The 11,624-nt window shown below is 56.3% G+C and overlaps 1 protein-coding gene across 18 annotated transcripts; it reads left to right on the top strand.

Annotated features, from left to right (window-relative positions):
* Positions 1–166: 166 nt before the first annotated feature.
* Positions 167–11,624, top strand: Adamtsl4 (ADAMTS-like 4). 18 transcript variants are annotated; one of them, XM_063281876.1, is made up of 19 exons: positions 167–725; positions 2,476–2,604; positions 2,785–2,879; positions 3,297–3,354; positions 3,624–3,961; positions 4,095–4,692; positions 4,910–5,012; positions 5,805–5,941; positions 6,328–6,532; positions 6,710–6,882; positions 7,028–7,130; positions 7,230–7,415; positions 7,535–7,664; positions 7,929–8,133; positions 8,363–8,539; positions 9,893–10,090; positions 10,191–10,370; positions 10,643–10,787; positions 10,927–11,624. In XM_063281876.1, the coding sequence occupies exons 3-19, from the start codon at positions 2,860–2,862 to the stop codon at positions 11,061–11,063; spliced, it is 3,093 nt and encodes a 1,030-aa protein (XP_063137946.1). In that variant the 5' UTR covers positions 167–725; positions 2,476–2,604; positions 2,785–2,859; the 3' UTR covers positions 11,064–11,624. The 18 variants fall into 18 exon arrangements, with proteins under 18 accessions (XP_063137946.1, XP_038958291.1, XP_017446392.1 ...); XM_039102363.1 differs by having other exon boundaries at positions 3,297–3,369; XM_063281878.1 differs by having other exon boundaries at positions 386–442.

The following is an 11,624-nucleotide window of genomic DNA, read 5'->3' as shown; positions in this document are numbered from 1 at the left end:
CTCACAGACGTCCTGGGCCATCAGAGCCACATGGTTCACTGCCCAGTATGGGAAAAGCGGAGGCGATGGCATTGGCTGCGTGGAGGAGAGAGCCTTGGCTTGGGCGGATCTGAGCTTGCGCAGGACCACAAGGGTCCAGTTTGCAAATCCCCTTGCTCCGGGTCCGCTGCTAGCTCAGGTTCTTCGAGGACAGGCTCCACCCAAAGGCTGCCCTTCCAGAGTCGGTGGGGTCCCGAGCCCCCGGGTGGGCGCGGGAATGGTGCCTGCAGTGTGACTGCATGATCTTTAGCTGTCCCGGGCGCCCGGGATGGGTGGTTGAGGCCAGCGCGTGGCGGGCGGGGCACGGGTGGCGTGGGGTGGAGCCTGCCGCGGGCGGCGCTGTCCCGGGGCTCCGGGCCGCGGTGGCCACCGGAGGCAGCTGGAGAGAGCGGGCGCAGAGAAGGTAGAGCCTCCCTGACCCCCGCCTGGGCTCTGACTGTCTTAGAACAGTAGACCCTGAGGCGAATTCCTGGGGAGGGGGTCTGGTCTCTGGGACTCCAGGTCCCATCACCCGGGCGAGGGCTTGCGCCAAGATTCCTATTAAGTCACATAGTGAAGTTGGAAAACATAACCGGGACCTCCCTACGCGCTGGCGCAGCCGGCTCTTCCCTGAGGGGCTTCGGGAGGATGCGCCCCGACGCCTGCACTCTGGGATCGCAGGGATAGTGTGTCCAGGAGGGATGCGGGTGAGTGAGCTTTGCACAGCTCAGCCTGTTGTGAGAGGTTGAGGGAAAGGACACCTGTTGGGATGGTTTGCAGGGTGGTGGTGGTGGAGATCCCGTGAAAACCCAGGCCTTCTGACAGGACAACATCTTTCCTCTGCTAGCCCAGCCCTTACTAACTCCATACTCCTCCCCCAACCCCGCATTGGCTCATTCCCCCCCCCCCCCAGGTGAACCTGGGGTGAAAAGGTTAGCTCCCTTCAGGTCACTTCCCTTGGTGTCACTGGCCCAGAGGGGGTGTGACCAGGAGCAACATAGGTTTGTATTCAGCCTAGGTCCACCCTGCTCATCTCCAACCTCAGGGTCCACCCTGCCCATCTCCGACCTCTGTCTTTCTCACCCTGGGCATGAAAACGGGACAACCAGCATACATTTGTGCTGGGAGGGGGTGTCAGCTCTTGCCCCCCTAGGCGGGGGAGGGTGGGGTGGACTTTTCCAGAGAGGGAGCCAGGCCTGGCCCCAGCCCCAGGAGCTCTCGTCCCCCCCCCCCCCCCTCACTTCTCCAGAGAGCTGCCAAAACCAGCTCAGGACAGGATTATGTGTACTGGGTAGACCACGGAGAGGCAGCAGGGACAGACCTGGGGGAGAAGAGAGGAGCAGAGGGAGGTGGAGAGGGGACCCGCATCGGACAAGAGACAGGTTGTGTTCATCACCCCTTTTTTTCCTTCCGTCCAGCCTCCCAAGGCAGGCATAGGGCTGATGGGTGGGTCTCTTCCATCAGGGAAGTGGTGGACTCTGTGGCTGCCCAGCTAGGGGAAGAAGGAGAGGAGTGCATTTTACCTCCTCCACAGCCCCAAGAACTCAGCTCAGCCAATTGGATCCCCTCCTCAAATTCTCATGTCCTGGGGTCCCAGGGAGGGGGAGTGGAACCTAGCTGTGCCTCCTCTCTGACCTTTGCATGCCCTGAGCTGGCCTACTTTGGCCAGCAATCCTTGGATTCTTCTCATGGTGCCATTCAGATCCAGCAGAAACAGTGTTTTTCCTGGAAAGCAGAACTAAGATGGGGTGAGGGCTGTGAGTAGGCAGGGCCTCAGCGAGAAGGAAGGGGCTGGGGCTGGGGGTAGGGAGAGACATGGTTTGAGGACAGGTATAGAAGCCCCCCACTACCCAGTGTTTACAGCTAGACTTAAGGGTGGACTTTCCAGGTATACCTGAAGGAGAGCCTCAGACGCATGGGCTGCTATGAAGGCTGCATCTCTCCTTAGGTGCCCCAGCCATTTTGGCTGAGCATTGTAAGAGAAAAAAAAAAAAAGCAGAAAACTAGTACATGAGCTAAGTCACCCTGAGCCAATGCCTTGTGGATGCTGGCACCCATTGGGAGAATAAGTCACTGCCTCTTCTCAAGAGATGAAGCTATTAGCACTTAGTTTATCCCTTGGACAAAAAAAAAAAAAAAAAAAAAAAAAAAGCTGTATGACACTGTTCCTCCATAAGGAGCTTAGTTAAAAGGGGAAGAAAAGAAAGACTGGGGCGGGTAAGAGAGTAAGAGAGTAAGAGGGGTAAGAAACAAATGCTCTTGGGTTTTGTTAGGGGGAGGAGGTTGATTTTCAATTTTTTTAGCTAGAGGTCCCATGTCACTCAGGTTTGCCTTGAACTCCTGCTCCTCCTACTCCCCCCTCCCAAGTGTGGGATTATGGCTTGTGCCCCTACCCCTGGTACTAAGAGGCCTCTGGCTGGCCCCTCATGGGTGCCTGGCATAGCCTGTCTCCTCTAGGACCTGGAGTATTAGGAGAAAGAACCTCTAGGTCCAAGCTGCCTGCACACAGGCCCTCTTCCGGCTTCCAGAGGAGATAAGTCCATCTTGGGCCACAGGGAGGAGACTCAACTGAACTGAGAGGCTGAGGTCAGACCCCCACCCTCTCCTCAGCAGATGACAAAGACAAAGATCCTTTGCTTCCACCCTTAGGTCCTAAAGGGGTGGACCACTCCTCCCCCACCCCTCCAGACTGTGGGTGTTGTGCTGAGACAGCCCTTCAGTCCCCCAGATATCTGCAGGGGTAACACCATGCTCCTCCCTCCTCAGAGCACCCTCCATCCCTGATGCCAGAGTAGCTACCCTGTCCCTTCTCCCCAGCCCAGGGGCAGTCACAGGAAGAGCATGGAGCTTTGGCTGGGCAGGTAAGAAACGGGTAGCAGTGAGAGGAACGGCTCTATCTCTGATACTTAGGGCAGGGAAGGAGCTGGGGGTAGTGGTGCACACCTGTAATCCAAGCAGAGGCAGGTGGCTGCCTGTGAGTTTGAGGCCAGCACTGTCTACAGAACAGAGTTCCGGGACATTCAGAACTGTTACACAGAGAAACACTGTTTCAAAACACACACACACACACACACACACACACACACACACACACCCGGGTGGGGGTGGGGAGGGCTCAAGCAAGCTCAGGGACCGGATTGCTGGAAGGGGTCTGGCGAGTGACAAGGGACTCCTGCTTGCTGAGGAGCTGGCCACCAGGCTGTGGAGAGCCTGGGAGGGGGCAGGCAATGTCGTAAGGCCTGGCTCCCTCTGATGTCCACCACCCCCTCCTTGTGCAGGCTCTGGCTGTATGTCATGCTGCTCTTGCTTCTCCTTCAGCTCTGCCAGGATCAGGAGGTGAGCCCAGGACAAGTGAGCCACTGCTACCCTGCCCAGGGTCCCTCCACTGTACCCCGGCCTCCCCTTGGGGGTGGCTTCACATTCCCACAGGGAGACTTCAGCCCCTAGTATCAGGTTTGGCCCACCCAGTCTCCCTGCTGATTCCCTCTCTTTTAGTCAAATACCACAAAAAAGGCTGGAGTTTGACCCTACCTGTAAATGTGACCTTGGACAACTAATAACCCTTGAACCTTGAGACACTAATTCTGACCTTTTCCCCTCTCTAGCTGTTGGGTCCTTCTCTTCAGACACCATCAGAGGAGGACCAGGTCCCTGAGGGTCTCTGGGGACCTTGGGGCCGATGGGCCTCCTGCTCCCAGCCCTGTGGGGTGGGGGTGCAGCGCCGGAGCCGAACATGTGAACTGCACCCAGCCCTGTCCCTCCCTCCCCGACCCCCAAGACATCCAGAAGCCCCCCAGCCCCGGGGCCAGGGTTCCAGACCCCAGACTCCACGGGATCCCCAGTCCCTGTATAGGCCACAGCCTCGGGGAAGGGGTGGCCCTCTTCGAGGTCCTGCTTCTCAAGTGGGGAGAGAGGAGACCCAGGAGCCTCGGGGGGCCCAGAGGTGAGGCTCTGAGGGCAGAGCAGAATGGGGGTTAACAGAAAGGTGTAGGGGACTCCAGCGCTGCAGGCCAGTCTTTCAGGAAGCAGACCGGGGAAACAGGCGAAGAGGTGACTAAGTCTACACATCCTCCCAGGTTCCGTGTTCGAGACCCTATCAAGCCAGGGATGTTCGGTTACGGGCGAGTGCCCTTTGCTTTGCCCCTGCACCGGAGCCGCAGGCTTGCTCACAAACCTGGACAGCCCAAGGACTCCTCTACAGCGGAAGAGACACTTCCATCCCAGCCTCCAAGCACAGAACCAGCCTCTGAAAAGCACAGCCCCCACATGCAGCCCCCTGAACTGCGTGCCCAATCCCGTTCCCCCTCAGCTGAAACTCCAAGGTCTGGAACTGCTCAGACAGAAGTGCCCTCCAGAACCAGTTCTGCTCCCTCCGACATGGGTATCCCTGCACCCACTTCCTCCTTTAGAGACAGTAGGTCTTTCCAGGGATCCCCTGAGCCACGAATGCCAACTTCCCAGGGAGCAGAGCGACAGCCACATCCTTTCTCTCCTGTCACCCGGAGCCAGCTGAGCCGGAGGCACTGGAGACCTCCGGGGAGTCCTCACAGGTCCCCAGATGGCTGGCTGCCTCTGACAAGGGACTCCAGCCCACACTGGAGCCTCTTTGCTCCCAGTAGCCCCACTCCAGAATGTTCTGGGGAAAGTGAACAGATGAGAGCCTGCAGCCAAGAGGTGAGCTGTTCTCCAGGTTTTGCACCCTAGACTTTCACTGTTCCCTGACCCGAGTCCTCATCTTGATAGACTTGGACTCCAGGGTGGTGGTTCTGACTTCAGGGCAGACGCCTTGGTGTTCTATGGAGTTGACCAACCAGTTCCCAAGCCTCGTTGGCCATGGCCCACACCCCAGGTTTCCTCTGCAGCTCTGACTCCTGTATATCTGCCTTCTCAGCCTTGCCCCCCTGAGCAGCCAGACCCCAGGGCCCTGCAGTGTGCCGCCTTTGACTCCCAGGAATTCATGGGCCAGCTGTACCAGTGGGAGCCCTTCACCGAAGGTGCAGTTTCTAGTTCCCCTGGCAGGGCGACTCAGGTTTGGGTGGCCCCTCTCTCCCTCCTGGGTGTCCTACTTTGCAGGTCACCCCAGAGGCTTAGCCCAGACCTAGAGAAGGGAGCTGTTTTCTGGGAAGCGATGGGTGGATGGTCAGGACAGGCAGCAGGCTGGCGGAGGGAGCTGGCTAAAAGATGCTGTGATCTGGCAGGGCATGAGTGAGACCTGTTCACTGGTCCCAGCAGGACACTATCTTCTGTTACTCCCAAGTTACTGTCCACTTGGACTTGTGGCTATGTCAACTCCACACTGACAAACCTTCATGAGCTATGAGCCTATGATCGTAGGTGTCGGAGACCCTTTTGAGGAGTGGTAGGATGGCTCAGTGGGTAGAGGGGCTTGCCTCAAGCCTGACGGATGACCCGAGTTTGGTCTCCAGAACCCATGGTAGGAGGAGAGAACCCACTCCTGCAAGGTGACCTCCTTCTCTCACGTGAGCACCCCAATCCTATACACACCTAAAACAAAACCACAAGAATCTTTTCTTGATGGCCAGGTGCAAAACTTTCCCTTTTTAGGAGAATGAAATGGGAGACTTAGTCAAATCGTAAACTCGAGACTACACAGCATAACAAAGATATAAGCCATAAAACCCTAAGCGTGGGAAACTCCCCCTCCCTCCTTCCACACCAACTTCAGGAAGCCTCACACATGATAAAAGGTAGAATGGCTGTCAGGGCTCTGGGGTGCTTCTTCCCGGAGGGACCCCCAGCTAATTAATCTATATCTTGTCCTTTAGTTCAAGGCTCCCAGCGCTGTGAACTGAACTGCCGCCCCCGTGGCTTCCGATTTTATGTCCGTCACACTGAAAAGGTGCAGGATGGGACCCTGTGTCAGCCTGGATCCCTAGACATTTGTGTGGCTGGACACTGCCTGGTAAGGGAGGGCAGGGTGTTGGTGAGGGAGGGCAGGGTGTTGGTGAGGGAGGGCAGGGTGTTGGTGAGGGAGGGCAGGTTTGTATATGTGCACCTTCCCTCACACACTCTCGAGATCGCCCCTCCCCCCAATTTGTTACAAGAGTGAAAACACCTGACTGAGGTGGCCAGAGGGAACATCTCTGCTGCCAGTAAGGGTGGGTCATAGGCAGGATCCTACCAGACTCGGCTAAAACTACTCCAAAAGTGCTTGGGGGCCCAAAGAACACTCTCACCCAAAGCACAAAGAGCCGAGCAGGGGCCGAGCTGAGGGCCCTGAGTGGAGTAGGCCAGGTGTGAGGTGTGCCTGGCTTCTGTGTGGCCCCTGCCTCACCTCACTCTCCTCAGAGCCCCGGCTGTGATGGGATCCTTGGCTCTGGCAGGCGTCCGGATGGCTGTGGAGTCTGTGGGGGTGACGGCTCTACCTGCCGTCTCGTTTCGGGGAATCTCACTGACCGAGGGGGCCCCTTGGGCTATCAGAAGATCCTGTGGATTCCTGCGGGAGCCTCCCATCTTCGCATTTCCCAGTTCCGACCCAGTTCCAATTACCTTGGTGAGAACTGGCCCAGGCCATCCTTTTTCTCTGATCTGCCTTCTACACCCTCTTCAGCCGAGCAAAGGGCCAAGCAGGAAGGGGCTGGTGGAGGGTGAGGAAGGTGGGTGGCCTAGGTCCTTATTTCTGGACACAAAGGCTTCGGAAGATCACTCAGCTCAGATTTCTGTCTTTCAGCACTTCGAGGGCCTGGTGGCCGCTCCATTATCAATGGGAACTGGGCTGTAGATCCTCCAGGATCCTACGCGGCCGTCGGGACCGTCTTCCAGTATAACCGTCCTCCTCGGGAGGAGGGCAAGGGGGAGACTCTGTCAGCAGAAGGCCCTACCACCCAGCCTGTGGATGTCTATGTGAGCCTGGGACAGGAGCTGGAGTGGGCACTAGATCCTTGGAGAGGGAGGGCCCTTAGGGCAGAGCAGTGAGGCTAAGATAGGGGAGAAGCCTAGTGCATGCCCCTCTGGTCACCCCAAACCATTGGTGATCTTCCCTCCTCAGATGATCTTTCAAGAGGACAACCCAGGTGTCTTCTATCAGTATGTCACCTCTGCAGCCCCAGAGAGCCCTTCCACAATGCCTCCAGCCCTTCAGCTTCAGCCTGGTAAAACAAGATCCCCAGACCCAGAAGAGGAGGGTGACGCAGAGATGGGCTCCAGGGTAGCAGGGAGGCATCTAATCTGGCTCCTGGACTTCCCTGCAGAGATGCTGAGGGGGGAGCCCTTACTCCCTTCAGCCCCCCGCCCAGTTCGGGCACCAGGCACCCTCCAGCGTCAGGCACGGATTCCCCAAGTGCCTCCTCCGACTCATGTCAGGACGGCCATGGGATCTTCGGCTGGGTACTGGAAGCAGGTGGGGCACTCTGAATGTTCAGCATCCTGTGGCAAAGGTGAGATTCCATGGCTCAGCCCAAATCCCTGTTCTCTATACATCTATATAGATAACCTGGACCATGGGCGGGGCTCTGAGCCTTCCTGCCTCCCCTGGCTGCCCTCTTACTCCCTTCAGGTGTTTGGCGCCCCATCTTCCTCTGCGTTTCCCGTGAGTCAGGAGAAGAGTTGGATGAACAGAGCTGTGCCGTGGGGGCCAGACCCCCAGCTTCCCCTGAATCCTGCCATAGACCACCGTGTCCCCCATAGTGAGTACGGCCCACAGGGAGGGTTAAGATACTTAAAACACTGGTTCTGGACTTGCTTCCGGCCCTCGGGCTCTTACAGCACCTGGATGCAGGGAGAGATTAGATTAGAAAGTTTCATGTCCCACAGACTGTAAGGAAACCCTGGCAGCCTCTTCCCAGCTAGAACTGCAGATTCCAAGTGTGAGATATGACTCCCCTCCTGTGCGGTCCCAGTCTGTCAACCCCACCCATCTCCACCCAGCTTTCCCTCCTCCTCACCCACAGCTGGGAGGCTGGCGAGTGGACGTCCTGCAGCCGCTCCTGTGGCCCTGGCACCCAGCATCGCCAGCTGCTCTGCAGACAGGAATTCGGAGGCGGTGGCTCCTCAGTGCCTCCAGAGCGTTGCGGACATCTCCCCCGGCCCAACATCACCCAGTCCTGTCAGCTGCGCCTTTGTGGCCACTGGGAGATTAGCTCCCCCTGGAGCCAGGTGAGGAGGACCCTCGAGGAGTAGGATCCAAAGAATTTATTTATTTATTATCTTTTTTGTCATCAGAAACTTTACAAACAAGACCTATCTGGAACCCTAATATCAGATAGACGCACCAGGATCGGCACCTGGAGCCCGGTGTTTGGCTCCCTCAGTCTGTAAAGCCCTGGTTCTGTAGAATCAAGGCTGGAAAACGGCTGACACCAGGCTCGGGTCTCTCATCCTTCAGTGCTCTGTGCGCTGTGGTCGTGGTCAGAGGAGCCGGCAAGTGCGGTGTGTTGGAAGTAATGGCCATGAGGTGGGCAAGCAGGAGTGTGCTTCCGGGCCCCCGCCACCTCCCAGCAGAGAGGCCTGTGACATGGGCCCCTGTACCACAGCCTGGTTCTACAGTGACTGGAGTTCCAAGGTGGGTCCTGTACTTCTGGCAAATCTGCCTTCCCTGGTGACTGCACCCCAGGCCATGCTGTCACAGCCTGTCCAGCACAGCCTCCATGAACTTCTTCGTTCTTGACCTAAGGACTCAGGGATAAGTGGGGTTTTCCCACTTATTCATACCCATAGTTTTAGTACTTGGGAGGCTGGGCCAGCCTGGGCTACATAGTGAGTTCCAGGTCATATGAGCTGCAGTAAAACCTTTATGTTCTGTTTTGGCTTTTTGAGACAGGTTTCTCTGTGTAAGCTGGCTGCTCTGTAGAGCAGGCTGGCCTCAAACTCACAGAGGTTTCCCTCCCTCTGTCTCCCTAGTGCTGGACTAAAGGTGTGCACCCCTCCCTCTCCCCCTTCAATCTGTCTTTAAAAAAGCAAACGCAGTCTGGGCATGGCAGTACTTTTATTCCCAGTTAAGGCAGAAGGATCTCTGTGAGTTTGAGTTCTAGGCTAGCCAGGGCTACAAAAAGTGACCCTGCCTCAAAAAGCCACTACCAACAAAAATCTAACCAACCAACCAACCAACCACCCAGACAAAAAAGAAAAAGGAAAAAATGGGCTGTAGTTATGGGCACTTCCTGTTTTCCCAGCATTCAGTTCTCAGAACCCACTGGTAACTCCAGTTCCAGGAGATCTGGTACCCTTCTGGCAGACACACACACACACACACACACACACACACACACACAAAATAGCAAAGTAAAACAGAGCAGGGGACTGGCTCAGTAAGTGAAACTCCTTTCGTGGTCGGCCTGACAATCTAAGTGAGGTCCCTGGATCCCGTGGTAGAAGGAGAGAACCGACCCTTGTGTACCTGCACAAACACATATAGGCTGGCCTCGAGGCACACACCTTTAATCCCACTACTCCAGAGGCAGAAGCAGGAGGATCTCTCTGAGTCTGAGGCCAGCCTGGTCCACACAGCCAGCACCAGGATGACTAGAGCTACAAAAAGAGACTCTGTCTCAAAAAGAATCCTACATACAGAAACAATAGGCTTCATACAAATCAGCAAGGTGTGGTGTAGCTCCCTCCGCTGGGGTGTGCTTGTCTAGCATGTGTGAGGCCCTACTTTTGCTCCTCAGTAATACATAAACCAGGTGTACGACACACTTGTAACCCCAGCACCCAAGAGGTAGAAGCAAGAGGACCAGAAATTTAAGTATCTCGTCTTTATACCAAGTTCAAGAACAGACTGGAACCCAGCTGTCTGTCTCTTCTCACAGGCTGGTACCCCGGGGTCATTCCTGAACTCTGGGGATTTGGGGCCTCCCCACTTCAGGTCCAGTCACCAGCAGCCTCCCTATATACAGGCCACTCTCCCTCCCAACAGTGCTCAGCCGAGTGTGGGACAGGCATCCAGAGACGCGCTGTGGTCTGCCTTAGGAGTGGGGAGACCCTTCAGGGGGACCCAGAAGCAGGAAGCACTGAGCAGGGTTGCCCTCTCAGAAGCCGCCCTCCTGACATGCGTGCTTGCAGTTTAGGGCCCTGTGAAAAGACATGGCGCTGGTACACCGGGCCCTGGAGTGAGGTCAGCTGAGGGCCCTGAGATGGGGGACAGGAGGGAAACCAGCCCTGGTGAGCTCCCATTGTTAACTGAAGAGTGGTCTCTCTTCCCCTCCTTTACACAGTGCTCCTCTGAGTGTGGGTCTGGCACACAGCACAGAGACATTATCTGTGTATCCAAACTGGGGACCAAATTCAATGTGACTTCTCCCAGCAACTGCTCCCACCTACCCAGGCCTCCTGCCCTGCAGCCCTGTCAGGGCCAGGCCTGTGAGGACCAATGGTTCTCTACTCTCTGGAGTCCGGTGAGTGCCTGGCGTCCTTGCCTTGCTCTCCTTGGGCCTCTAGCAGAGAGGCCTGGACTCAGCCAAGCCCCTTTCAGCCCAGGACAACCCAGCTGGGCTTTTGTGTTGTCCCACTTCCTGTAGACCTGGAGGACTAGGGAACCCTCTCCATTTGGGATTTTATAATGTCCCTGGATAATGCTCCACCGCAGTCCTTCAGAGAGGAAGGTGGTGTCCTGGGTAGCAGCCCTGAGAACTTTAGACATATGATCTGATGGCTATGGTCTCCCCAGTGTTCTCAATCCTGTCAAGGAGGTGTGCAGACGAGGGAAGTCCAGTGCCTGAGTAGCAACCACACTCTCAGCTCCCGATGTCCTCCGCACCTGCGACCTTCTAGGAAGCGGCCCTGTAACAGCCAACCCTGCAACCAGCGACCAGGTAAAGAGCTTCTACCCACCCCAGTGGAGGGGGTTTAGCTGCAATATGGGCAGATATGAGACGGGCTGGTGGGCATGGGTACCACACTTCCAGAGGGACGATGTCAGTCCTGACATGTGCTATTGACCTCTGTCCTCAGATGACCAATGCAAGGACAGTTCTCCACATTGCCCCCTGGTGGTACAGGCACGGCTCTGCGTCTACCCCTACTACACAGCTACCTGCTGCCGCTCCTGTGCCCATGTCCTGGAGCAGTCCCAACTGGAGCCTGCTTGAAATGGGTCCAAGAGACCCCTCTCTTATGGTTTTCTCGCGCCACCCATTGAGATAGCCCAAGGAGTGTACCTGTCCGACCTGGGTGTTTGCCCCCTGTGAACGTTTATCACTTCCTCAGAAGCACCCTGAGAAAGAATTAGGAAGTGGACAGGGCTGGCTTCTCTCATGCTTTTCTGGGCTGGGGAGAAAGCAAGGTTATATTTCCACACTAATCTGAGATACATGGAGAGTGTGTGTCCCCAGAAGTTCCAGTTCTGTGCCCCAATCCTCACAACCACGTCAGGCGGCACATCTAACTTATCTTGTTCCTATCCCTGCCTCATCTAGTCTCTGTATTCCTACCACCCAGATTAGCAGGGGTGGGGGTCAGCCACTGCTACCCTACCTTACCCGACCGAGAAGGACCACACCTCTCCAGTGTAGCGATCAGTTGTGTCGTGGGTGGAAATGAGAAACATCAGCATAAGACACCCTAGCCCCAGCCCTCACTTCACACTGAAAATGATGCCCACCCCAGAAGTAATTTATTTTTTATTAAAGTTGATTGTGACAAATAAGAAA

Source organism: Rattus norvegicus, chromosome 2 (genome assembly GCF_036323735.1).
Source record: "Rattus norvegicus strain BN/NHsdMcwi chromosome 2, GRCr8, whole genome shotgun sequence".
NCBI classification, from domain to species: domain Eukaryota; kingdom Metazoa; phylum Chordata; class Mammalia; order Rodentia; family Muridae; genus Rattus; species Rattus norvegicus.
This window is presented reverse-complemented; position numbering and strand designations above follow the sequence as displayed.

Coding starts and splice junctions, on each gene's coding strand:
- Adamtsl4 (XM_039102360.1), top strand. CDS start 2,860: ATGGAGCTTTGGCTGGGCAG. Junction 3,370..3,623: donor AGGAGGTGAGCCCAGGACAA/GTGAGCCACTGC, acceptor TCCCCTCTCTAG/CTGTTGGGTCCTTCTCTTCA. Junction 7,665..7,928: donor AGACCACCGTGTCCCCCATA/GTGAGTACGGCC, acceptor CCTCACCCACAG/CTGGGAGGCTGGCGAGTGGA.